This window comes from Lepidochelys olivacea, assembly GCF_965140295.1.
Source record: "Lepidochelys olivacea isolate rLepOli2 genome assembly, chromosome: 8".
NCBI classification, from domain to species: Eukaryota; Metazoa; Chordata; order Testudines; family Cheloniidae; genus Lepidochelys; species Lepidochelys olivacea.
The window spans coordinates 75,246,339-75,273,296 of NC_140418.1; the positions used below are offsets into that span (position 1 = coordinate 75,246,339).

General features: G+C 39.5%; 1 protein-coding gene across 1 annotated transcript; it reads right to left on the reverse strand.

Annotated features, from left to right (window-relative positions):
• Positions 1-1,350: 1,350 nt before the first annotated feature.
• EPHX4 (epoxide hydrolase 4) lies at positions 1,351-26,895 on the reverse strand. Its single transcript, XM_084637574.1, has 7 exons — positions 26,324-26,895; positions 20,984-21,069; positions 17,573-17,730; positions 15,324-15,452; positions 11,440-11,543; positions 7,295-7,443; positions 1,351-2,321 (listed from the first exon to the last, which is right to left on the reverse strand). The coding sequence occupies exons 1-7, from the start codon at positions 26,564-26,566 to the stop codon at positions 2,087-2,089; spliced, it is 1,104 nt and encodes a 367-aa protein (XP_084493700.1). The 5' UTR covers positions 26,567-26,895; the 3' UTR covers positions 1,351-2,086.
• Positions 26,896-26,958: the final 63 nt, after the last annotated feature.

The following is a 26,958-nucleotide window of genomic DNA, read 5'->3' on the forward strand; positions in this document are numbered from 1 at the left end:
GAATCTACACTCAGAAGCTGAACCCTGCTTAAAACTAGATGTATGTTTCAGGGATTGTTCTACCTCTCCAGCAAAGATTGGTTAAGAAGCTCAAACATCTCTAGCTGCAAGGAATGTGCACACCCTGCATGGGCCCATCATTCTGACGTCACAGCCTTTCCAAACAACATAACTGCATTAGTTCTGTTGTGTACGGGTGCCCTCCGCCTACATGGGGAGACAGATGAGACAGCATTTAGCCCTAAAAGGGGTCACCATCAGAGCTCATTTCAAATGGCCATTTCATGGACATGTTTAACTCGGGATTGAGGGGAGGTTGCGGGGTAGGGGGGTGGGAGGGCTTTTTGTCTTAAAAATTTTAGGGGAACAAAAAAGGCATTGTGTTGCATATAGCAACGGAAGTGAAGTCTCCAGCTGTATTTATGGATGTAAAGATGAAGATGTACTCTGTGTAAGGAATGTGGGAAAAATAGATACCTGAGTTACCCAACTCCAGTTGTATAAAGTCCCTCGTATCCTACTGTGGCTAAGTACTCTATTTATTTGGACACTTGTGCCTAGAAGGTGTCAGGTGTCAATGCCTTTTGCAGCTGAGAAGGAAAGAGTTTATAATAGCAGACAAGAAGCTTTGTCAGCTATGTGGTGGGTTGAGGGAGCATGAAAACTGGGAGGAGTATTGTGTTTGTCAGTGGGAAGAAGGGAACACAGATTTGTGCCACAGAGGGTTTGAGAGGTAGGAGAGCTTGAATAGAACTCGTGGGGGCCAATTTCCATCCATCTCATTGCAGGGATGCAGTTCCACTGCAGGGACAGAGCAACCTTTTCCTGGAATAGAGTGCTGTTTCCCTCATTTTTTAGAGAAATTGGCAGCATCTTTTTCTCACAATATGGGCTAAGAAAGTGCTCTTTCTCTAAAATGAGAGTGAAGGTGGAGGGTCTTCACTCTGAAAAGAGGGTCTTGAACAAGGAGCTGTACGGGGAGGTGACTCCAACTTCTCTCTTCTAATGCTGGACTCTCCCATTTCAAGCCTTCTCTTCTCCGTTGCTAGCAACCTACATCCTGTTGTTCTCTTTGACCTCCCCATGCCTAGTGAAATCCATCCTCAAACAACTACTCTCCTCTGGGTTATCACTTATTGAGTCTCTCTCCTCCCCTATGCACAGGGACCTGGCAACATTTCTTGGATCCAAGAATGATAATTGCCAGCATGGAAGGATGAATGCTGAATGGCTTTATTTGCTAGAAATTTCAACAATGATAGGATGAGCAAGGCTGCACAATAATAATGGACATTACTTTTCAAAACTGCTATTCAGCTTTAGTAACAAATCTCTCTGTAAAGAGTCAGGTAGAGGGTACAATTTAAATTACATTTTATTAGATAGAAGTGGATTTGATACATAAATCATGAATATATAGCTCTTCATTTCCCATTCTTCTTGTCCAGATACGTTACATGTGGACCGATCCCTATTTTTCAATTAAGAAGAAAATATACCACATAAAACAACTGTAATTTCACAATACAACAAGGTATGTGTGATATATCACTTGAAGACCACAGATTTGCCCAGAAATTTGTTTTCTTTAGACTGATACAGTAAAATGTAAACAATAAAATACTTGGTAACTTTTGTAATGGTACAATACAGTAAAAAAAAAAAAAATTCAACTGGTTGAATGAAAACATAGTCCAGCTGATACCTGACTTCCTTTTCATATGGCAGCCTGCCATTGTTTCATTATAAGTTTGTGAAAGGCACCATATATTACAAGTGTAAAGCAAGTGAGAAACCAGAACCAAGTAACTTTCCATGATTTCCTTACTGTACAAATACATACATTTTAAGGCAGGTGTTTTTATGTGCAAAATACAAGAATACAGGTAAAACCAATGTTAACATTATATGTTCTCACACTATCTTCTTTTAGTAATAACATCGGTGTCAATACGTACAGTACATTGAAAACACTTTTCCCTAACAGAGCCCAAATTAGAAGGTAGGCTGGAAATATGGTCCTGCTAATAATTAGTTTTTTAAATGTAAGAGCTTTTATGTAGACCTTTAAAACATGTAGAAAAAGTCACTCTCTTTTTCTTATTGTCTCTTCTTTTAGAAAGGTCCATATCAACTTGTTAACTATGTCAGGTTGATCCTGCTGGAGCCAGTGACTGGCTTCAGACAAAATAGTTAATCTGAAATGATTTTTAACATAAATTCGAGTAGTTTCTGCCATCTCAACTTCCATAAATGCATCTCTTTCTCCCCATAACAACAAGGTAGGCATAGTGACCTCATGGTGCTGCAGAGGTAGGCAACTTTAAAAACAAAATACAAGTTTAATTGTTTTTTTAAAATCTTCATGACAAAATATCAGTCAATTTAACTTTCCAGTTCAAAATACATCACAGATTAGTTGCATGGTTTCCAGGATCCAACCTATTCACTATATTACCAAGACATTACTAATTATCACCAAAGCTCTCTAACTGATCTCATGTCAGCAACATCTTCCAAGGGTATCTTTATTCTAACACAGAATTTACCATAGTCCAAATCCTGCAGTTGCTTTTTCAGACAAAACCTCATTGAAGCAAAACTGAGGGTCGATACATTTGGGCCTCATTTGTTATAAAAAGAGAAATTAACATTGTCATTTTTTCAACTTGTACGTTGGTATGAAAAATAACTTTGTGCAGATTTATATAATAGGTTATTGACTCTGCAGCAGATATTTGCAAATAATTTCTAAGTGGCCTTTGCTTTATGTGATCTATCTTGAACTGTAACTCTATTGTAAAAATGTCTTTGAGTGCATAAGAAATTAGCAGAAGCAAATAACATGGGGAGAGGTCAGATCCTCGGTCCAATTAAGTTATCTTTGCACTAGTTCTCTGGAGCAATGCAGATTTAAACGCTGCAGATCTGTCTGGTAGAGGACTCCCCAGCATGGAAGTGTATACAGGTGGCGTAGAGATGAACAACTCTTTTCCTGGCACCCAGCATGGGACTGCTGCCAGGAAAAAAGAAGTGTGACTGGTAGGCCCTTGCATTCCAGCAATCCATGGATGCTTGAACTGCTGCTTGGAACTGCTGAGAATCTGGCTCTAGAGCTGTGTCTGTGAATGTTTTGTGTCACATTTCCCCTTTGAGTCTTCAATGCCCTGTCACAAACTGCTGCATTTTAATGTCTGTTTGTTCCAGTGATTCTGGAGAAGATTAAAAAGGATATTTTCTTTCTTGCATTTGAATAGTGTCCCCCTTTGATCTACTGATCAGGGGCTCAGTAACATCAATAAAAGAGAATCTAAGCCTAACATAGTCAGAATCTTACATGCTGATGAATTTTCCTATATTGGTGAATGCTGTGTCAAGTTTAAAATGATGCCAGTAGACTATCATTTAATTCCTTTTAACTGTTTTTCATAAACACCGTGTAAGATGACCAATCTATTCAGTCTCCTAGACTTACTGAAAACTGAATGTACAGTACAACTATAAGTAAAATATTTATGGAGAAAAACTTTCAATTGAATATTAGTCTCTGAAATGCTGAATGTAGCCAGTCACATTCAAACAGACCTGCAGAATGCATAAAGACATTCAAAAGACAACAGAATTCACAGTACAAAGGGGTACAGTCTCTTTTTGAAGCAGTGGGAGTTAAATACATAAATCTCTATGCACCGAGAGAAGAATATTACCCAAAATTTGCATAGCATTGAGTAAAAGCTGCTTAGATCCTCAACATCAGAACTCAGGGCTTTGGAAGAATTTCTGAGGGGCTTGCAGGGGGAAAGATTTTGAGACACTTTGTTAACACATTGAAAAAGAGACTTCAAAAAGAAACATGGCTAAGGGTTTCATAACATTTAAATGACTCACTTAAACTTGCATAAAATTATAATTAAAATATTTCTTTATATAACTGACTTTATATTAAAGTAAATATTTTAGAAATAAAATCTTTCTGAACATTTGAAGTAGTTAATATGATTTTTACTGATATTTATTAATAGATCTATAAGTTACAGGACTAAGTTGTGACAGATAGTAGACAGATGTGAGATAATTGCTTGAATGTAAGCCTTATTAACCCATCAGAAGTTATTTCAAATAATCCATTTTCAAATAGATGCTAAACAGCCCATCCATGTTTAAGTTTAAACTGTTTTATAAATCTTAGTGGCATATTGCAATACAGATTAACTGCAGTTGCTCAAAACAGCCACCAAGGTACACTGACATTTAATCAGTTAATAACAATGATGTAATGTGATTATTTAAAAGCAGCAGAATATTTGAAATAATTTTATTTAGACAAGCTTGTATGAGCAATTAGCATGGGGTGGAAGGTTAGGAGTTTCTTCATTTATTTCATTCTCTTTAATCAATATATTACTCTTGCACCCAGTTAGGACAATGGATATTTTGGAGATTTGATTAGTCATAGACAATTCTGAACTCAAGAAACCAGAATATTGCTCAATAAGATAATGATGTCTATGAACCATGTTGTGTTATTTCTTTTGTATGTGAAATTCAGTATGTAGCATTGTGCCTCAAGGTACCAAATAGAAAATAGTTTCTTTTAACAAGGATTAACGTGCAGATTTGCAATCTAGAACATCTAGGTCACAAGGTACAATCCACTGTGATTAGTGAAGATGAAAGTCTTTAGAATCTGAATGCTGTTCAGTGCCTTATGTGCAATAAAGTGATGGTTTCAATCCAGTTCCTGGTGAACAGGTATTCATATCCAACAATATCCTACCATCACAATTGGTATTCTTACAGACAGCTTCACACAGGCAAGAACTGAATGGGTCCCAAGACTGATCTAATCCTTTAGTTCTAATGGTGCTGATGCACTGGGGGACTTAATCCCCTATTATATATTATTAAAGGAAGACCAGGGACAGAGTAGGCCCATTACTCAATCAGGAGGAAAAGGCAGAAACAGAAAATGCAGCAATGGCTTCAGTGTTAAATGCCTTTTTTGTTTCAGTTTTCAGCAAAAAGGTTAGCAGTAATCAGACAACTAACATAGTGAACATCAGTGTAAGTGGGGTAGGATCTGAGGCTAAAATAGGGAAAGAACAAGTTAGACAAATTAGGTGTCTTCAAGTCAGCATAGCCTGATTAACTACATACTAGAATACTTAAAGAACTGGCTGAAGAGATCTCTGAGCCATTAGCAATTATCTTTAAGAACTCATGGAGGACAGGAGAGATCCCAGAGGGCTGAAAAAGGGCAAATATAATACTTATCTATAAAAAAGGAATAAAGACAGCCCCAGGAATTATAAATCAGTCATTATCCAAAAATAATGGAGCAAATAATCAGTCAGTTTGCAAGTGTCTGAAAGATAATAAGATGACAAATCATGTCAAACCAACCTTATATCCTTTGACAGGGTAACAAGACTTGTGAATGGGGGAAAGCAGTAGATGTGATATACTGCAACTTTAGTAAGGCTTTTGTTACAGTCTGACATGACCTTCTCATAAGCAAACTACGGAAATACAGCCTAGATGAACCTACTATAAGGTGGGTGCACAACTAGTTGGAAAGCCATACTCAGAAAGTTGTTGTCAATGATTCACAGTCAAGATGGAAGGGCATATCAGGTGGAGTCCCAAAAAGATCTGTCCTGGGTCTAGTTTTGTTCAATATGCTCATAAATGATGATGACATAGAGAGTACACTTATAAAGTATGTGGATGATATCAAGATGGGTGGGATTTCAAGTGCTTTGGAGAACAGGATTAGAATACAAAAGAATCTTGACAAACTGGATAAATTGTTTGAAATAAACAGGATGAAATTCAATAAGGACAAATGCAAAGTACACTTGGGAAGGAATAACCAACTGCACAAATACAAAATGGGAAATGACTTCCTAGGAAGGAGTACTGCAGAAAGAAGACCTGGGGTTATAGTGAATCACAAACTAAATACGAGTCAACAGAGTAATAATGTTGCAAAAAAAGCAAACATCATTCTAGGATACTGTGATAAATGAAGGTGTGGGGAGGGTAGCTCCTTTTAATGGACACCCAGAGATCAGTTAAGTAGTTCTAGGTATGATCTGATGATTTATGATCATATCTGGCTTAAAGCTGCTTACAGGATTGCTGCTCTGTCCCTCCAGTCCAGAGAGAACAACGGAGAGACAAAGGGAAAGTTTCTTTCCCAATTTTAAAAAGTTCTACCTTCCCATTGGCTTTTTTGGTCAGGTGCTCACTTCCTTTTCTTTACCTGGGGGACTTTTAACCCTTTACAGGTAAAACACGCAGAGAACAGCTACCAAGAGGGATTTTGCAGCTAACTGGCTGGCTGGGTGTCCATTACAGGGAGCTACCCTCCCCTGACTTCATTTATCACAGATGCATTAGCAGGAGTGTTGTAAGCAAGACATGAGAAGTAATTCTTCCACTCTGCTCAGCACTGATAAGGTTTCAACTGGAGTACTGTGTCCAGTTCTGGGCACCACATTTGGACAATGTCCAGAGGAGAGGAACAAAAATGATTAAAGGTCTAGAAAACATGACCTACAAGGAAAGATTAGATTTGTTTAATCTGGAGAAGAGAAGACTGAGCAGGGACACGATAAGAGTCTTCAAGTATGTAAAAGGTTATTATAAAGAGCAGGAGAATAAATTGTTCTCTTCATCCACTGAAGACAGGACAAGAAGTAATGGAAGATTTAGCAAAGGTAAAGCAAAGAAGATTTAGGTTACACATTAGGAAAAACTTGCTAACTATAAGGATAGTTAAGCACTGGAACAAATTACCTAGAGAGGTTGTGGAATCTCCATCAATGGAGGTTTTTAAGAACAGGTTAGACAAACACCTGTCAGAGATGGTCTAGATAGTACTTAGTCCTGCCTCAGTGCAGGGGACTGGACTAGATGACCTATCAAAGTTCCTTCCAGTCCCACATTTGTATGATACTCTGTTTCTATGATATCATTAATATCCTATTTAAAGACTGAATCTTTGATTTGCCATGCCTGTTATTAATGGGAGAGAATGTTTATCAGCTCTAGACATAAAGGTTATCCTCCATAATACGTTGGCAGTTTGATTACATTCTGTGGCCATGCCATGGAATTTAAATTGCATCATACTCTCTGACACTGAATCAGTGTAGTACCTGGTAAAGGACCTTGGTTTGGGAACAGATTTACCTTTTCTCCTGCCCTTGGGGTAATAGATAAAATAATATATTTGGATTCCAAGGATTTGGCTGAGATGTTTTACTTGGTTTATGAACATTAGACTGACCTGAAAATATTTCTGTAGTGGTTAATGGGTCCAGTAAGTGCTCCAGGTTGAGAAAAGATGTAAAGGTAAGCTTCAATGTCCTCTGCTGTTAATCGACAGCCTTTCCTTCCAATTCCAGTAGTCCGACTGGTAAACAAGTTTTTCAGAACCTAGTAAAAAAAAAAAAGCACCTAAGATGTCTAGACATTGTGGATAGCAAAACAGTGATGATGATATTTTTCCCTTTGAGTAGGAGATATTTGTTTAAAATCCATCTACCTCCTTGTCTGAAGTGTAAGCTACTTTTTTTAGGCAACTATAAATAATGAAGTATAGAACGTTCTTATTCCTGGTGAGGTCTATTTCAGAGTACTAAAATATATATAAATAAGACAGGTTTCAGAGTAACAGCCGTGTTAGTCTGTATTCGCAAAAAGAAAAGGAGTACTTGTGGCACCTTAGAGACTAACCAATTTATTAGAGCAGCTGTAGCTCACGAAAGCTTATGCTCTAATAAATTGGTTAGTCTCTAAGGTGCCACAAGTACTCCTTTTCTTTTTATAAATAAGACAAAACTCCTTCGCAGTGGGCCCTTATACTGTCATAAGCAAACACAAGCTTTCGACACAGATTTCTACTGTCATAGAAGGAAAACATTTTTAAATGCAACAACTTGATTTAATGTCAAACTCATTGACATTTCTTTTGTTTTTCTTTTGTCTTGTTTTTGGGGTCTGTCTCTACAAGTTATTTAGGCAGCACATTTCACAGGAAAGCATTCCATATTCCAGCCTGTCAGAAGTTCTTGTTTTCAAACAATCAGACTCTTCTTTAGAAACTACTGTTCTGTAAGGGAAGGAAATTAAAATGTCAACATTTTGTATTTGATCTGAGGGAGAAAAGGGCTAACATTTCTAAGAGGATGTTCCATTGACTTTGGTGGATGTTCTACGTGCAGAGAATCTGGCTATTGGCTTAGGGTGTCTATGCAATCGTAGTGTGGGCCTGCAGCACATGTAAGCATACCCACGCTAGCCTTCACTTAGCAATCTCATGCTTTTTTGAGTCTGACTCATGATTTTTGATCTCTTGAGGCTGGCAGTACTGTTATATGCTTCTTTCTATCCACATGTGCATTAGTCTGTTAAATATTAGCCCTAAAATTAGCACTGTCAAGTAATTACAAATTAATTGTGATTAATTGTGCAATTAAAATAATCCCGATTAATCACGTGATTTAAAAAATGTATCACGTGATTAATCTCATTGTTAAACAATAATAGAATACTATTTATATAAATATTTTTGGATGCTTTCCACATTTTCAAATATATTGATGTCAATTGCAACACAGAATATGAAGTGTACAGGGCTCACTTTATTTTTGTTATAAATATTTGCACTGTAAAAATAAAAGAAATAGTATTTTTCAATTAATTTTAAATTTAAATTAATTTTAAAAGTATTAATTAATACAAGTACTGTAGTTTAATCTCTTTATCATAAAAGTTGAACTTACAAATGTAGAATTATGTACAAAAAATAACTGCATTCAAAAATAAAACAATGTAAAACTTTAGAGCCTACATACAAGTCAACTCAGTCCTACTTCTTGTTCAGCCAATTGCTCAGACAAACAAGTTTGTTTACATTTACAGGAGATAATGCTGCCAGCTTCTTGTTTACAATGTCACCTGAAAGTGAGAACAGGTGTTCGACGACACTGGTGTAGCCAGCATTGCAAGATATTTACGTGCCAGATGCGCTAAAGATTCATATTCCCTTCATGCTTCAACCACCATTCCAGAGGACATACGTCCATGCTGATGGGTTCTGCTCGATAACAATCCAAAGCAGTGCAGACCAACGCATGTTCATTTTAATCATCTGATTCAGATGCCACCAGCAGAAGGTTGATTTTCTTTATTCATGTTTCATGTTCTGTATAGCATACGACTATTTAGCATATCTGGCACGTAAATACCGTGCAATGATGGCTACAAAAGTGCCATGTGAACGTCTGTTCTCACTTTCAGGTGACGCTGTAAATAAGAAGGCGGCAGCATTATCTCCTGTTAATGTAAACAAACTTGTTTCTCTTAGCAATTGGCTGAACAAGAAGTAGGACTGAACGGATTTGTAGGCTCTAAAGTTTTACATTGCGAGTGCAGTTATGTAACGAACAAAAAATCTACATTTGTAAGTTACTCTTTCACGATAAAGAGATTGCACTATGATACTGAATTGCACTATGGAAGTGAATTGAAAAATACTATTTCTTTTGTTTATCCTTTGTACAGTGCAAATATTCGTAATAAAAATAACAAAGTGAGTACTAAAAAAGAAAAGGAGTACTTGTGGCACCTTAGAGACTAACCAATTTATTAGAGCATAAGCTTTCGTGAGCTACAGCTCACTTCATCAGATGCATATCGTGGAAACTGCAGCAGACTTTATATATACACAGAGAATATGAACCAATACCTCCTCCCACCCCACTGTCCTGCTGGTAATAGCTTATCTAAAGTGATCATCAGGTGGGCCATTTCCAGCACAAATCCAGGTTTTCTCACCCTCCACCCCCCCACACAAATTCACTCTCCTGCTGGTGATAGCCCATCCAAAGTGACAACTCTTTACACAATGTGCATGACAATCAAGTTGGGCTATTTCCTGCACAAATCCAGGTTCTCTCACATCCCCCCCACCCCCATACACACACAAACTCACTCTCCTGCTGGTAATAGCTCATCCAAACTGACCACTCTTCAAGTTTAAATCCAAGTTAAACCAGAACATCTGGGGAGGGGGGGGGGTAGGAAAAAACAAGAGGAAACAGACTACCTTGCATAATGACTTAGCCACTCCAAGTCTCTATTTAAGCCTAAATTAATAGTATCCAATTTGCAAATGAATTCCAATTCAGCAGTTTCTCGCTGGAGTCTGGATTTGAAGTTTTTTTGTTTTAAGATAGCGACCTTCATGTCTGTGATTGCGTGACCAGAGAGATTGAAGTGTTCTCCGACTGGTTTATGAAGGTTATAATTCTTGACATCTGATTTGTGTCCATTTATTCTTTTACGTAGAGACTGTCCAGTTTGCCCAATGTACATGGCAGAGGGGCATTGCTGGCACATGATGGCATATATCACATTGGTGGATGTGCAGGTGAACGAGCCTCTGATAGTGTGGCTGATGTTATTAGGCCCTGTGATGGGGTCCCCTGAATAGATATGTGGGCACAATTGGCAACGGGCTTTGTTGCAAGGATAAGTTCCTGGGTTAGTGGTTCTGTTGTGTGGTATGTGGTTGTTGGTGAGTATTTGCTTCAGGTTGCGGGGCTGTCTGTAGGCAAGGACTGGCCTGTCTCCCAAGATTTGTGAGAGTGTTGGGTCATCCTTTAGGATAGGTTGTAGATCCTTAATAATGCGTTGGAGGGGTTTTAGTTGGGGGCTGAAGGTGACGGCTAGTGGTGTTCTGTTATTTTCTTTGTTAGGCCTGTCCTGTAGTAGGTAACTTCTGGGAACTCTTCTGGCTCTATCAATCTGTTTCTTTACTTCTGCAGGTGGGTATTGTAGTTGTAAGAAAGCTTGACAGAGATCTTGTAGGTGTTTTACTCTGTCTGAGGGGTTGGAGCAAATGCGGTTGTATCGCAGAGCTTGGCTGTAGACGATGGATCGTGTGGTGTGGTCAGGGTGAAAGCTGGAGGCATGCAGGTAGGAATAGCGGTCAGTAGGTTTCCGGTATAGGGTGGTGTTTATGTGACCATTGTTTATTAGCACTGTAGTGTCCAGTGAGTACAGTGAGTACTGTACACTTTGTATTTTGTGTTGTAATTGAAATCAATATATTTCAAAATGTGGAAAAACATCCAAAGTATTTAATACATTTCAATTGGTATTCTATTGTTTAACAGTGTGATTAAAACTGTGATTAATTGCAATTAATTTTTTAAACACGATTAATTTTTTGAGTTAATCGTGTGAGTTAACTTCGATTAATAGACAGCCCTACCTAAAATAAATAAAATTCAGAATTACAGTCATGTTTTGCTAGCTATCCTTAATTCTTCCATAACTGTCATACTATCAGAAAGGATCAACATAGGTGGCAGTTTTTCCATCAGTCACACATTAAACATAAAAAAGAGCACTCATTTTGCTTACCTTGAAATCATTTACTGAAAATATGAATTCAGGAAACCAAGGCATTTGGAAAAAGAAGTAGTAACCAGATTTAATCAATTGTGAAGGATGTCGTAGAATGTATTCTGAAACAAAAATGCCCATGAATGAAACCTGATAAAATTACTGTTGATATCACTATTTTTAAAATCAAAGGAATATTTTAAAAGTATTATTTTAGAGAATGCTATGTGACAAGGAATGATTATAGTTTTTAAAGTAAGTATATGAGTATATGTACTGGCCATTAAAATGTAATGAATTCAGTCTTACATTTACAGTATCTTAAGTAGACAGCAAAAGGAAGGCCTGACAAAAATTCAGCAAAAGGGGCTGGACTTGAGGGTTTTGGTATTTTGATCAGTTTAATTAAAATGACCTGTTTTTATTAGTCAAAACTATTTTTAATTGTGCAAAAACAATTCAATAAAGAACATTTTAAATATTTCTCCTTTCACAAATGTGATGCGTAGAGATGCTATAGAATATAGATGATAATCCATTTATGCTTTTAAATATGGCATCAATCCTATTAATGGAAGGATTAAACTTTTGAATAGTCTTCTTTCTTAGCAGGTACAAAAACTGGAACCAAGATACTGTATAGTCACTTCAGTAGCACCCTGAAAGCACACGTAGCAAAGAAAACAATATAACTGAATTTACATTAAGCAGGTGCAGCTCTATGCCTGCAATGAGTTACACGTACAAAGTATAACATTTAAGTAGCAAGTATAGTAGTTAGGTAGAAGTCTAAAGGCTATCATTTATAGATGTAAAATTACACATGCAATTATTTGGAGATGCAAAATTGATCCTACAAAATGGAAGCCGATCTCTGAAAAATCAGTCACAAAAGATGAATAGGGATTGTTCTTTAAAACAAAACTAATTTAACTGCATTTAATAGTTCAAGTCCCAAATAACCTTTTCAAACATTCCTATTTTGTAAATTCTTAAACTGAATCACCTGTTGTGTTTTTCCTTTGACAGGTCATCAACATTGCTGGTCAAGGTCACTTGACTTTTCTGCCCTATAAGACAATGGTAAACTAACATATTTTCAGTATTGCCTGATCTCTCTAAAGTTTTCGTTCAAATATTATAAGTTTACAAGGAGGACTATAGAGATCTGCTCAATATTGGAAAAAGTTAACTCACCATTTTCTAATAGGCAGACTTCAGCACTGATCATAAGTAGTACATCTAGTCCTCTGATGCTGGGACATGTGAATGCGATGGGAAGTCAACCAATCGTGACGTGCAAATTTTGGGGAACTGTCAAAGATCTGTTATTGCTATTACTTAATAAGAAATGATATGCAGTACATGAGTAAGTGATTATAGCAAGCCCAGAGTGGTGTTATAGGGCACAAGCCTGAAAGTCAGGTGACTTCAGCCATGTGAGAAGTGCAATAATTCCTTAGAAATGCATCATTCAGGGTATCTTATTGTTATTCTAAAATGCAATTTATGAATAAAAATGTGAGGAAAAAGTCATACTTTTAATGTACTGGGCATTACAATGATGCTTATGGCTATCAGAATACTTGATTTATAACTTGAATCTTTTTATTCAGTGCACAGTAGAATCTAATTGATTTGTGCCATTGACTGACAAGACCACTGAAAATTAGAGTGGATTATGTGAACTACTAAGCAAGTAGATAAATACACACATCAAAAAGTCTATGGCATCACAAAGTGCATTTTGTTCATACAGAGCCTGGCTCCTGCTCCAACTGGAGTTACTGATGAAACTTCAACTGGCTCCAATGGTACAAGATAAGCCCTTATTTTGGTAAGTGTAGCTTAATTATTCAGTAAAATAATCTTTAGTAAGTTAGGAAGGCTACTCGAGTATATTTTGTAGGAGTAATTGAGTTTTAGGGCTTGGTTCTGATTTCACTTATACTGGTTTTACACCAGTGTTACTTCATTGGCTTAAATTTATTCACACCAAGTGGGATAACAATCAAGCCCTTATTAAGTACTCTTCTGTTAAATATATCTGGAGAAGTGGGGTGAGACCATAAGATATTTAATGAGAAAAAAACAGGTCTGCAATTAAAGAAAAGAAATGTAGTAAGATGCTAGTGGGCATTTTAAAATTGTATGTGCATTTAATGCATGGGAACGTATAAATCAAGTAGCACTGGCTAGAGCCAGACAGATAGCAGATATTCTCTGTGCGTACCTCACCACACAACTCTAAAAATCCACCAAAATCCTTACCTTCAACTCCATGCTATTACAGTCATGGTCCTCTATTAAGCAGACTTGGATGACTGTTTTGTTACAATGTTATGCTGTAGTATAACATCACAAAACTCAATTTCACTTGTTGTCTAAATGAGGATTAGATTGTAGGCGCCTGGTTCTCATGTACATTAAGGCTGCTTTACACAGTGGTGGATTAGCCAAAGGGCCAACAAAGCCCGTGCCCAGGGGCCCCGGCCAATTGGGGGGCCTAGAAAAATGGGCACCCCTGCGCCTTGACCTGGTCTGCCCAGCACTCCTGCCGGGGAGCAGGGTCCAGGTGTGGGGGCTTGCCCTGCTCCCCAGAAGGAGTGCAGGGAGGCATGTGGAGAAAGTTTGCCCCATCCACAAAGGGCTCTGATGGCTCCCAGCCCCTCCACATCAACATGCCCCGGTTCCAAAGAGAAGCTGCAGGTCTCCAATGAGTTTTGCCATCCCACAGAGGGGTCTGAAGAGCCCCAGGGCATCCCTGAATCAGTGTGAACCTGTGCCTTAGGGGCTGGAAGGGTCCAGACATTCCCAGGACCCTCAGGGCTGAAGTGAGTCAATCATGATCATATCTGGGACCCTGAGCGCAGACGTGACTCCTCCCTTTATGCTGCTAGCAGGGCTCTCACAATCCTCTGAGAGGAGGGGCACTATCGAGGCAGCTCCAAAGCACAGGCTAGCATCCGGTGGGGGTTGGGTGGGATGGGACCAAAGGTACGTGTCTTAGAAGAGGAGGGGAAAACTGAGCTGCCACGCACCTGCCCTTGGCCAGCAAAGGGACACCGAGAGCAATGGCCTTTGTCCTCTGTGCAGTTGCGTTATGCCAGGCCATGCCCTGTGTCCTCTGCTTTCTGAGACTGGAGCATGGGCAAATGTCCTTAGGCGGAGGGCGGGGGAAGGGAAATGGAGGGGCTCAGGCAACATGCAATAACCAGGGAAGGGACAAAGCAGCACATCCAAGGGGTAGTGCTGGGTGAGGGGGCCCTCTTCAGAGTGGGCAAGGTCGGGGCGAGGGGCCTTCCCCCCTCCACCTGCTCGGCACTCCTGCCAGGGAGCGGGGGAAGCCCCCACGCCCTGACCCCGCTCTCTGGCAGGAGTGCCGGGTGGGCAGGTGGAGTGGCACAAGGAGCGGTGGGAGGAGTGGCGGAGGGGAGACTGCAGGCGGAAGGTGCGGGGAGGGTCCCCCACTTGCTCTGGCCCAGGGCCCTACAAAATCGTAATCTGCCTCTGGCTTTACGCTTCCGTGGCAATATAATGGGTCATTTTCATCCACGTTAAGGCACCTTTGCACTGCCAGAGCCAAGTAAAGCAGCCTGAGTGTAAATGAGAATCAGGCCATGGTTTTCCAAAGACAAGAAGCCAGTATATCTGCATGCTAGTACCCTCACACATTACTGTAAAATTATGCTTTAATGCAAAATATTTAACAGCTTTGGGTTTCATTTAAATAAGGGACAGATTCTAAGAGGTGCTGAGCACTTGTAATGTTCTTTCACAGCACCCCTAGGTATCCTGGTGTGCAGTGCCTCTCCAGATCTACCCTTAAATAAGCACCAAATCTGCCTGCTCAGTGAAAATGTGAATATTTTGGGTTAATATACAAATATTGTAAAACTCACCTGTAAATACAGAGGGATGAGGGAAATTAACCACAATAAGCTTGGTCACCATTTCCGGATAACAAATAGCAACTAACCAAGCGATCATTCCACCCCAGTCATGGCCAATCAGCATACACTTATTGTACCCTGCCACATAAAGACAGATTTCGACATTTGTTTACTGACAATTATATGAAAATGAGTTATCACATAAAATAATGACAGTTAAACAAAAACAAATGTTCCAACATATTTGCTAACAACACTTCAACTTTTTCATTTTTTCTTAACAAATTATTTACACTGCCATAGTTAAAAATGTGTCAATACTTCCTTTATTAAACATAAAAAAGAGATTAGTGAGTGTTACGCTTGAAATTTTAACAGGTAATTAAAAGTAATGGTTTCCACTGCAAATATAATTTGTCCCCCCTTGTATATGTGACCTAAGTGATCTTACTATATGAGATCATTTCCGTGCCCTAATACCTATGTGCAATGTGGCCAAGCTGGTCACATTGTGTTCAAAATCTCAATTCTGCATCATTGTAACGGTGGGAATTATACTCAGATAGCCACACTTACTGCACACTTAAACAGATAGGGAGGATGGTGTACAGGCTCGGAACACTTCTTTACTTATCCATATTCTCTTTAGGTCGGAATTTCAAAAGTGCTAAGCATTGGCCTAACTATGCTTCCACTAATATCAGTGGGAATTTGACCACTGACTCACCAGGAGCAGAGTTAATTCAAGACTTCTGTGCTTTAGGAAATTCCACCTTTTTAACCCAGACAGACCTACATTGCAAAGCCCCAGTTCCTTACTGGAAATTAAAGCGCTCTATATACATGCCAAGTCAGATGTGTAAAATCCAAATTATTTTGGGTTCTCTGACAGAAAGCAAGCGAGAAATGTCAAGAGTTAAGACAAACACCTTTTATCTACTCTCTGATAAAAATCTCTCCATCCACTTTTGATTTTATCTGACTTTCCAAAATAATTCCTCTCTGGAGCAAGAACAAGCAGGGGAAATTTGAGTCCAAGAGGTTATTTTTTTCTAGGAACTTTTAAGCCCCTGTGAAGCAGGGCTTATAATGAGAGAGCGCAATACATCGCAAAGCACAACCATGGCATTACTGAGGAGTTTAATAAAACTAGAGCTGCTTAGAAAACGCAAACAAAGTTTGTGATGTCATGCCCCATTTTTTGAGGGGATTCAAAATTTTCAGACCAGTTCTAAATTCAAACCTGAGGGCTAGATCATCACTTTACAATTTGCCCAGTGTTTCTTACGCTGCCCTGTGTGCAGCTTGTGAGGGATAACGACTCAGAGAGTAGCAATGTGCCTCTGGATCTCCCCACTACTCTGGAGGGGAAGTATCCTATGGTGTCCTTATATCCAGCACAGCTACATTTCCCCCTGAATAGGGGAGACCCAGCAGCTTTAGAGCTTGCTTCCCCTCCCATGCTGCTACCTGTGGTACACATAGCCTATACAAGGACATAAGGAGTACAGTACCTTATGTCCCCTCTTAGTCCCCTTTTCGCAGCTGTGCAAGCTTGGCCATGATTTGGCCTGTACAAGGGAGTACATAAATGAACTGTAAAGCTCAGCTGAATATTGACAACTGAGAATTGGCTATTGTGTTTATGCAGTAACATTTTAGTAAGTTGTTTTCTTTTTATTAACGCTATACAGTCCCTACACTACTGTCACTCAGAGGGTAGAGCATATGCACTTTGCATTGTAGGTACCAGAAAGTCTCACCACGCTGTTTTGGTTTCCATCTTCTAGTAGTGAGGCCCTGTAAGTGCTACTGACGCTTAAAACCCTAATCCTATAATTAGATTCACTAAGTGCAAGGGTAAGTATTAGGTGGAGACTCACTGACTTCAGTGGTTCTCAGCATAAGGCTATAGTACTGGATCCAGCTGTGCTAGCTGATCCCATTGCAGGATGGGGGCATATAAGAGCATCTTTAGGGCTTTTCATTTTTGCATATTCCTTATGCTGACCTAGGCATATTGACTTGAAAACAAAACTTTTCATACTGTTCAAGAATTAGTATGGACTAAAATCCATAAAATAAGTCAGATCTATTTGAATCAAATTTTCTTAGACAATATCGTCAACTAAATGCATATATTAAAATAAAACCAATCACCTTGGAATTTTTTTTAAAATCACAGGATACCTATTTATATTTCTGGAACAAATGAAATAAAATTAACAACTTGGGCAGTTTGGTTTCTGCTAACGCACCTAGAGATTCCAAAATATCCTTTATATCTGTAATTAGGCAATCTAACTTGTAATTGTCCTGGTGAGAAGGAGCATCTGTTTCTCCATAACCTCTCAAATCCAGTGCCACAACTCGATATTCACTTTTAAATTCTCGCAATTGATGGCGCCAAGAATACCTAATAAAGGAGAAAAAAATGTAGTTAAAGGTTACATGGAAGAATACTAGAATTCAGTCAGTAGTACAGCCTCTATAATAGGGTAAAGTTAAATTCTATTGGCTTGATTCTCTGTTATGTATGGCCCCTTTTTGCCATAGCACAGTGGTTCCTTCTGTCTGGTTGGGAATTCCCACTAGAAAGGGAATCTGTAGCGAAGATGAGCTAGCATGAGTAGTTCTACACCACCATCTTCTCGAAGCCCCTAAGATAGGGAGCATAGCTGAGGGAAAGAGGGTATAACCAGACTGTCTCTATGGTCCAGTTATTCATGGCTTCTAGAATGGCTCCTTAGTGCCATAGGTAGCTGGCAAAAATTAGAGCATCCCTGAGACTGCTGTAATTCTGAGGACTCAACAGGCCTCAGAATATGGGATGTGGAGAGCTACTTCTCCTATCATCTTCCTCCTGCACCAGGTAGGGCTTGAATGGAGGGCCTCAAATGACAAGATGAACACATCTGGGTTTCTTTGGGGGAGGGGGGAAGGAAGGAACGATAACTCATTCACAATGTAAAGCAAAGGATTAATAAAATATGTTACAAGTTAATTTGATCAACTGATATTCTATGGTTTATCATCTGTGCTATATTAATCTGTGTGTCCTTATTCAGTCACTCTAAACTCTCCCAGAACAATGAAGATTAACAGCTGTCAGGGCGTCAGTACCGTACATGGTATTTTACTGCTTGTGTTTCTATGGAGAATAAAGACAGAAATTACTTACTTTAAATTACTTAGAGTGAGGAAGAGTTTAATAAGCATCCAGAGAAAGATTTGGATTATTCTTGGGTTTAGAAATAATAGATTATAACTGGATAAAAATGGTATAAAGATAATAAAAGACTGTGGGCCTTGTCCTGCAAGGTGCTACCTACCCTTCAACTCTTAATGAAATCAATTTAAATTGAGCATACCCAACACCTTCTAGGAGGTGCTCAGAACCTGGAAGGATTTGGCACTATATTATAGTATCATTCAAGGAAATATGAAAAATGTTATGATCATTTTAACCACAGATAATATAACATGGACCCCTGCTTGCTAACTTTTACTATTAGCCCTACTGCAAAGATCTCAAATAAACAACATAAATGAAGCATTTGGGAGGTCAAATAGCATGAGAGAGAGGTGTAGAATTCTGCCAGACTCCAAGTAGCATTTTATTTCAGATCCTTATGCCTTCTGCTTTGGGGGTAATGCTAACCAATCAGGGATTTTGAACACATCATGGTCAACATTACATTGTTCCTGGATTAATCAAAGAAAATGTTATTACTGTAAACACAACACCCATCACAGTTCCATCTGGGTGCCCTATGTTAATGCAAATAAATATAAGATTTAATAAATACAGGTTTCTATAAATGACTTTTATTTTTAAAAAATCAATATGCACTGCCCAGTAAGTCGAGTTTACCATGGTAACTATAGGGGCTATCACAAATACCTCATTAAAGTGAAACAACATGACACAGTAAATATTTTCTTTTTTAATGACATACCACCTTTATATCTCCATACCCTTCTGTCATGATGGTCCATCAATCAGTTAAAGGCTTAATGAACAGATAGGTCTTGCACAGCACCCTGATGGTTGCCAAACTGTAGCCTTAGCAGACCACCAAGAGAAGCAGATCCCAGAGGCATGGGCTATCCAGTAAAAGTATCCTGTCATCAGCCTCTGTGTTCAATATGTATCACTGATCTTTTCATACAACACTTTTTTATCATGCCTAAAGTATTTATCTAGTGAAACCACTGCTTTGCAGGAAGGATTTTGAAACGTTGGTAAATACCTTTGTTTTTGCAAGGCTGAATAATTGGAGCTATTTGGGGTTTTTCTGGTCATGTTATTTCTGGAAGGCAGTTTATACAAAATTCAGCAGCTCACACACATCCTTACAGGCATTCAGCTGTCTGAATTTTTTACACTAATTTTAAAATTTTTATATTAGTTTCCCATAAGATTTTGTACTGATGTAAAAAAATGTGCATATAAGGGATTTAATGGCAGTGGTGCATTATATATTTGACTGACCTTTTGTCAATATACACCCTCAGTTGCTCACTGCGGTCAGCACTGACTGGTTATTTCGTGTGTCCTAGTAATAACCTTGAGACATTGGAAGCTAGAGGATTTTGCTTCATAATAGTGGAAGCTTCATAATAGTGGAAGTTACTTCCATTCCTGTTACTATCCAAAAAGTACAGGTTTACTGCTGCTTTATACTACTCATATTGTTATTCTTTTATCTCATGCTTTCAAAACAAAATCTCAGTTCATACATAAAATTCTGCATAGATTCAGTAACAAGCCAACCATAATATTTTAGCATGCATATTTTATCTCATCCATTACGTTATTGTTGTCTTCTCTAAAAACAGCAGATATAAGCTATGTTACTGGTGTTAACAATGACCTATATAGCAGTTTTCTTATTCAATATCCCATTCCATTTGAGTAGTCAGACAATACACAGAATGTTGCGAAAGGCATGACCTGCAATGATTTTAGCTTGTTAAATCTGGCAATCACAGCCTAAATGATACGGCCAAAATGTTAGAAACTTGGTCCTTTCATCATTACAAATAAACACTTTAGGTTTTGTTTACTTTTGATCCGCCAGGCTTCTTATGGGCCTGCAGATGTAATAACTTTAATGGAGCCTTTTTCCGTTAGTGACACCTAAAAGTAGTTAAGCTACACAAAAGACTCTAGGCCTTTAAAAACTGTACATTTCCCTCCCTGTATTTCTTACAATATATAGTATGCTACGCCATTATTTATTAATAAATATACTGAATATTTTTTTCACTTAAAAGTCTGCCTGGGTTTTTGTGCTAGTGCCCATCACCAGGACGTCCGAACACCGGAATACTCATTCTAAATGTTTATGCTTTGTCAACCCTGAAATGTACTAGAACAGAGTAAATGGCTCTCCTGATAGTTTGATGAAAAGTGTATACACATGAAGAAATATTTCCTGAACTAGAATGGAAAGAGGTATTTTGGGTTAGATGAACACCTCGAGATTATTTTGTGGATGGTACAATTGGAAAAAATGAATGCATGCTCAGTTGTAGTGGTTTGTTCAGTCTTAAAACTTACCATTACTGGGATATTTGAACATAGTTATGGAGAATAGCAGAGTGGATTTAAAGGATATATAAACTATGTCTGTAGTGAAATGAGAACAAGTGGGGAGTTTTACCAGAACTCTGGAAAGCCATGAAGCAGCAGCATGAGTGGTTTACCCCGCTCTCCAGCAGCTACATAGTGGAATCTTAATCCTGAATCCTGGAAGGGAAAGAAAAAAAAGTATTGTGATCTGATTGCTGCCCAGTACTGCTGCAATGAGGATCTGAGTATTAATAGGATTTTCAAAGGTATTCAAAAAGATGAATTTAGTGGTTAACATAAGTGCCAAATTGACAGTCCTGGAAATTGAAGTCTTCTCTATCTTCACAGATCAGTGATGTATGGGCAGTGGTAGTACAAGCTTACCAACTATTCTGGAAGGATCTCCTCTAGCAGGTGACAAGGTCGTTCAGTTTCTATGCCTGTACAGTTATGTGACTCTGCTAAGATTTCCAACAAGAGCACCAACTGGTGTGATGCCCAGGTAACTACATACTAGGTAACTAGGAACTATCACCCATTCAGTTCACACAGAACACCAAACAACCACTAGATACAATGTATTTTAGTCCATGCCAAGAATACTTTATATCTGCTGTACAGCTTGTGAGTTAGATGATGCTATTCTCAGATATTTAAAATTGTATCACATTGAAAACAGGTATAGAGTTGACGGACCTCTGGGTTTTTTTAAAATAAAAGTTCATCAAAATTAATTAAGGTAGTTAAAAATTGTATATTTTTGATGTGCCACAAGGTTTAAAACACGCTTATTTTTATTTTAAAAAGTTGAAGTCCATTAAGGCTTTTCTCAGAGAGATTGGAAAAGAAGGTCTATTAATGTGACTGTTTCACCTACCTCGTCTTTATTTACTGAAATTGGCTGGAGCCATAAGCCCCCTGAGAATTTTTATGATTGTGAAAATTACCAATAGGCAAGGTGTTTATTGTCAGTAGGCTAGAAGCTGAGTCAGTGTAAACTGACATAGCTCTATTTAAATTAATGGAGCTCTGCTGAGATACATCAACTGAAGGTTAGACTGAGTAGACTTTAAATGGGCTGAAATGATGGCCAAATAGATTTGATGGTTCCTGCCTCCCTAACGAAGAAAACTTAATGCTCAGCCATGGACTTGAGAGCGATCCAAAAGGCTACAGGTATAAAGCTGACTAGTATACTCTGAATATTGCCTGTGAGGCTGTACGTTGTCTTCACACAGAAAACAGTGTTATGGTAGATCTGAGGAGATACTGCTGGTGAAGACCTTCCTGAGACAAGGGGATATGGGACTTGGGAAAGAGTTGGCTTGTGAAACATTAGTCTGTTGGTTTGGGTTTCACATAAGGAGAGATTGTACTTCTTTATAGATGTAACAGAATGTACTGCCTCCTCTCTACAACCTGATCAATTAATGCTTTTGCCTGTGGATCAAGGGCTGATGTACTCTCCATGATGGTGAAAGTACAGTAGCCAGAACTTCCTGGCTGTATCTGCTTGAACTTCCTTGAGCTGCCCCCGATACTGCAAATGCATCAACTTATATCTTGGGACCAGGGTTCTAGAAGGGAAATATTTTTTTCCTCTTTTTCATACTCATTTTGGATTTTATGAAGAAATTGGGCCTGATTCTTCCCAAGCGCACCCCCCCCCCCCGCATTACAACAGTTTTACACACTGTAACTCCAGTGAAGACAGAAAATTAATTCACAAAAGTTTAGAAGCATCAAATTCAATGAGCAGTATTCAGGAATTATTTGTGACATTATCTATACATTATAGGGCTGTCAAGAGATTAAAAAAAATTAATCATGATTAAAAAATTTAATTACGATTAATCACACTGTTAAACAGTAATAGAATACCATTTATTTAAATATTATTGGATGTTTTCTACATTTTCAAATATATTGATTTCAATTACAATACAGAATACAAAGTGTACAGTGCTCATTTTATTTTTGATTATAAGTAATTGCACTGTAAAAAACAAAAGAAATAGTATTTTTCAATTCGCCTCATACAAGTACTGTAGTGCAATCTCTTTGTTGTGAAAGTGCAACTTACAGATGTAGATTTTTTTGTTACATAACTGAACTCAGAAACAAAACAATGTAAAACTTCAGAGCCTACAAGTCCACTCAGTCCTACTTCTTGACCAGCCAATTGCTCAGACAAACAAGTTAGTTTACATTTGCAGGATATAATGCTGACCACTTCTTGTTTACAATGTCACCTGAAAGTAAAAAAAGGTGTTTGCATGGCACCATTGTAGTCGGCATTGCAAGATATTTACGTACTAAGGATTCATATGTCCCTTTATGTTTCAACCACCATTCCAGAGGATGTGTCCATGCTGGTGACGGGTTCTGCTTGATAACGATCCAAAGCAGTGTGCAGCGACACATGTTCATTTTCATCATCTGAGCCAGATTCCACGGGCAGAAGGTTGATTTTCTTTTTTGGTGGTTCAGGTTCTGTAGTTTCCCCATTGGGGTGTTGCTCTTTTAAGATTTTTGAAAGCATGCTCCACACTTGGTCCCTCTCAGATTTTAGAAGGCACTTCAGATTCTTAAATCTTGGGTCAAGTGCTGTAGCTATCTTTAGAAATTTCACATTGGTGTCTTCTTTGCATTTTGTCAAATCTGCAGTGAAAGTGTTCTTAAAGCAAACAACATGTGCTGGGTCATCATCCAAGACTGCTATAATGTGAAATATATGGCAGAATGCGGGTAAAACAGAGCAAAGGACATACAATTGTCCCCCAAAGACTTCAGTCACAAATTTGATTAACGCATTATGTTTTTTTTTAAACAAGCGTCATCAGCATGGAAGCATGTCCTCTGGAATGGTGGCCGAAGCATGAAGGGGCATATGAATCCTTAGTGCATCTAGCACGTAAATATCTTGCGACGCCAGCTACAAAAGTGCTATGCAAATACCTGTTCTCACTTTCTGGTGACATTGTAAATAAGAAGAGGGCAGCTTTATCTCATGTAAATGTAAACAAACTTGTTTGTCTTAGCCCTTGGCTGAACAAGAAGTAGGACTGAATGGACTTGTAGGCTCTGAAGTTTTACATTGTTTTGTTCTTGAGTGCAGTTATGTAACAAAAAAAAAATCTACATTTGTAAGTTGCACTTTCACGACAAAGAGATTGCACTACAGTATTTGTATGAGGCGAATTGAAAAATGCTATTTCTTTTGTCATTGTTGCAGTTTAAATATTTGTAATTAAAAATAATATATACTTTGTATTCTGTTTTGTATTTGAAATCAATAGATACAAAAATATTTAATAAATTTAAATTGGTATTCTGTTGTTTAACAGTGCAATTAAAATGGCAATTAATTGCGATTAATTTTTTTAATCATGATTAATTTTTTTGAGTTAATCACATGAGTTAACTGTGATTAATCGACAGCCCTAATTTTAAAGTCTCTAATGACCTCTTCCTGGTCATATCTCAGGGCATCTATTCCCTCAGTGATATCGTCTGAGCCACATTTGACCCCATACCCATTTGTACTTCTCAAAAATCATGTCCTCTTTTGGTTTTTATGATTCCTTTCTCTCCTTGTTATCCTCCTGCCGCTCTTCAATGTCTTGTTTAGTGGGTCCTCCTCCTTTCCTCTCTTTCAGTGGGTGACCCATAGGACTTTGTCCTCAAACTCCTCATCCCTTTCTATCTCTCTCTGTGTATATATCTATCACCTCAAACAATATCTCATCCACTCACACACCTTCAATCGTCATCTGTATGCTGACGACTCATAAATTTACCTTTCTTCTCCTGACCTCTGTTCCTCCATCCAAAACTACCTTGTCTCCCTGAAATTATCTCATGGATGTCCAGGCAGCTGTTTAAACTCAATATGCCCCAAACTGAGCTTCTCATCTAACTTCTCGAGCCCTCTCTTCTCCCCACTTTTTCTGTGACTGTTGACATCATCATCTGCACAGTCATCCAAGCTGTAACTGGAGCATCATCTTCAAACTTCACATCCAGGCTGTGTTGAAATGTCATTCCTTTTTTAAAAACATTTCAAGATCCAGACTTTCATCTTTGCTGTTTTACTTGGGACATGTAAGCACTACTCTAGTACTGATCACAACAAAAATACACTTTGCCTTCTATTACTGATGGAAAAGATGTTTCATATTTCTTGAGAGAAATGGGTGTTCTGGATATAGTCAATGATTTCATTTATGCCCAAAACGTTTTACTGCAATAATTTACCCCTCCCCAACATGATCAGTTAAAATATGGTATTGTTTGTTATAAACGGTGGGGGGGGGATGTTGTATATGGGTATAAAGCCTGAGATCCTCTCTCCCACTAGGCTAGTGGCAAAGGACAATGATAGCCCAGCAACTGAACAGGCCTTGCCATCCTGGTGGGGCATAATCAGTCGATTTCACTCAGTTCTATTCTCACCTGGCACCAGTTTGAGTGCTCAAGCTCCTGGTAAAGTGGAGAGACAACTTGATCATCTGACAGTGGTCTTGTCTCTGGAATCCTCACCAGTGCACATACAGAGTGCATGCTTTATACTGTGTTAAGCATCTATACAGTATGCATGATTCATCACACCAGGCAACCCTGGGAGGGCTGACAGAACATGCACGTAGGAGCAGCTTGGAAAGAAGAGTGATTAGTGCCACCTTGAATTTTCCCTGATTGTCTAATTCTAGTGTTCCATGACTTTCTGAAAGTAATGACCAGAGGTTGAGTAAGTTCATTTGTTAATTCCCTCAAAAACTCTGAGACACATCACCTGGCTCAGCTGATTTGCATACACACTGGTTATTTTCATCAAGTTTCCTGTCCCCCCCGCCCACCCCCATCAGTAGCTGTAGCTAGGTTACACTTTATTGAACAGAGCTCATTCCACTCAGGTCAAACGGATCAGCCCGCGAACGAAGGTGACCTGCAAGGATTCTGTGTGCTTTGCACAGGAAAATTCAGCTCTGTCTTTAAGACAACAAATAAACGGAAGCAGAGTGAAACAATTCCGACCAAAGACCTGACATGCACACAGTGTGACTGTTTCACAATGGATGACGGTTTGCAAACCCCATCTTCGTGATGCGCGTAGAACGGGTTCTAAAAGCCACTACACGGTAAGCTCTAAAACGAAGAGATAACCAAGACCCTTCCCTTTCGTTTGAATGAACCAAACACACTCAGTGCGGCTTCCCCTTCAGCACCAACCCAAGAAACAAACGGCGCTACAGCAGATCTTCAGAGAGAACAGAAGGGGAAATGCAAGAGGCCAGCCAGTCCCCACCCCGCACCCTCGGGTTTTACCAGCAAAGAGAGCGAGTCGCCTGTTATTTATGTTGAGCGGCAGCCAGGTTACCCCCTCGCACCCCCATATTGAGTGATTAGCGCAGAAACCAACAGCCTTTACCTTAATTCTCACGTAGCAGTGGGTGCCCAAGGAGGGATCACTGAGGCAGGCTGGAGGATTCTCCCGGATGACCCGCTGGAAGGTCTTGCCTGGGCTCCTTCCGATGCGCCACAAAAGTTTCAGCAGCTCTATGCAGGCGCAGGCTGCGCAGTAGCTATACACCAGCGCCCAGAAGAGCAGAGCCCTGACCGCCACCATGAACCCGCCCGGGAGCCACGGTAAACAACCAGCGGGGCTCGCCATTAGGCGGCGGCTGCTCCTCTCGATCCTCCCTCCCCGGCAGCGTCAGGGGATGGGCTCCGCGGCAGGGAGCGCAGCGCGGCACCAGGCAGGAGCCGCCGCCGGCAGCCGCGTGAGCGGGGCCGGAGCCCAGCCCAGGAGAGGCCGGCACGTCTGCCTCACGCCAGCGGCAGGGAGCCGGCCAGCAGCAGCCGGCGTGACCGACAGCAGCCGGGCGGGGCAGCCCCCCTGCTCCCAGCACCACGCGGCGGGGGGCAGGCACAGGGTCCTCGGCTCCCTCCGCTTCCCTCCCGGCCCCTTCGCCCCCGCCCAACAGCGGGAATGGCGCAGAGGGCCTCCCCGCAGCCCCCGGCTCCAAGGCAGGTCAGCCGCAAGCAGCCCCGTGCGCTGCGCAC

Coding starts and splice junctions, on each gene's coding strand:
- EPHX4 (XM_084637574.1), bottom strand. CDS start 26,566: ATGGCGAGCCCCGCTGGTTGTTTACCGTGGCTCCCGGGCGGGTTCATG. Junction 21,070..26,323: donor ACTGCTACGTGAGAATTAAG/GTAAAGGCTGTT, acceptor TTTCCCTTCCAG/GATTCAGGATTAAGATTCCA. Junction 15,453..17,572: donor GGATATTTTGGAATCTCTAG/GTGCGTTAGCAG, acceptor TTTATGTGGCAG/GGTACAATAAGTGTATGCTG.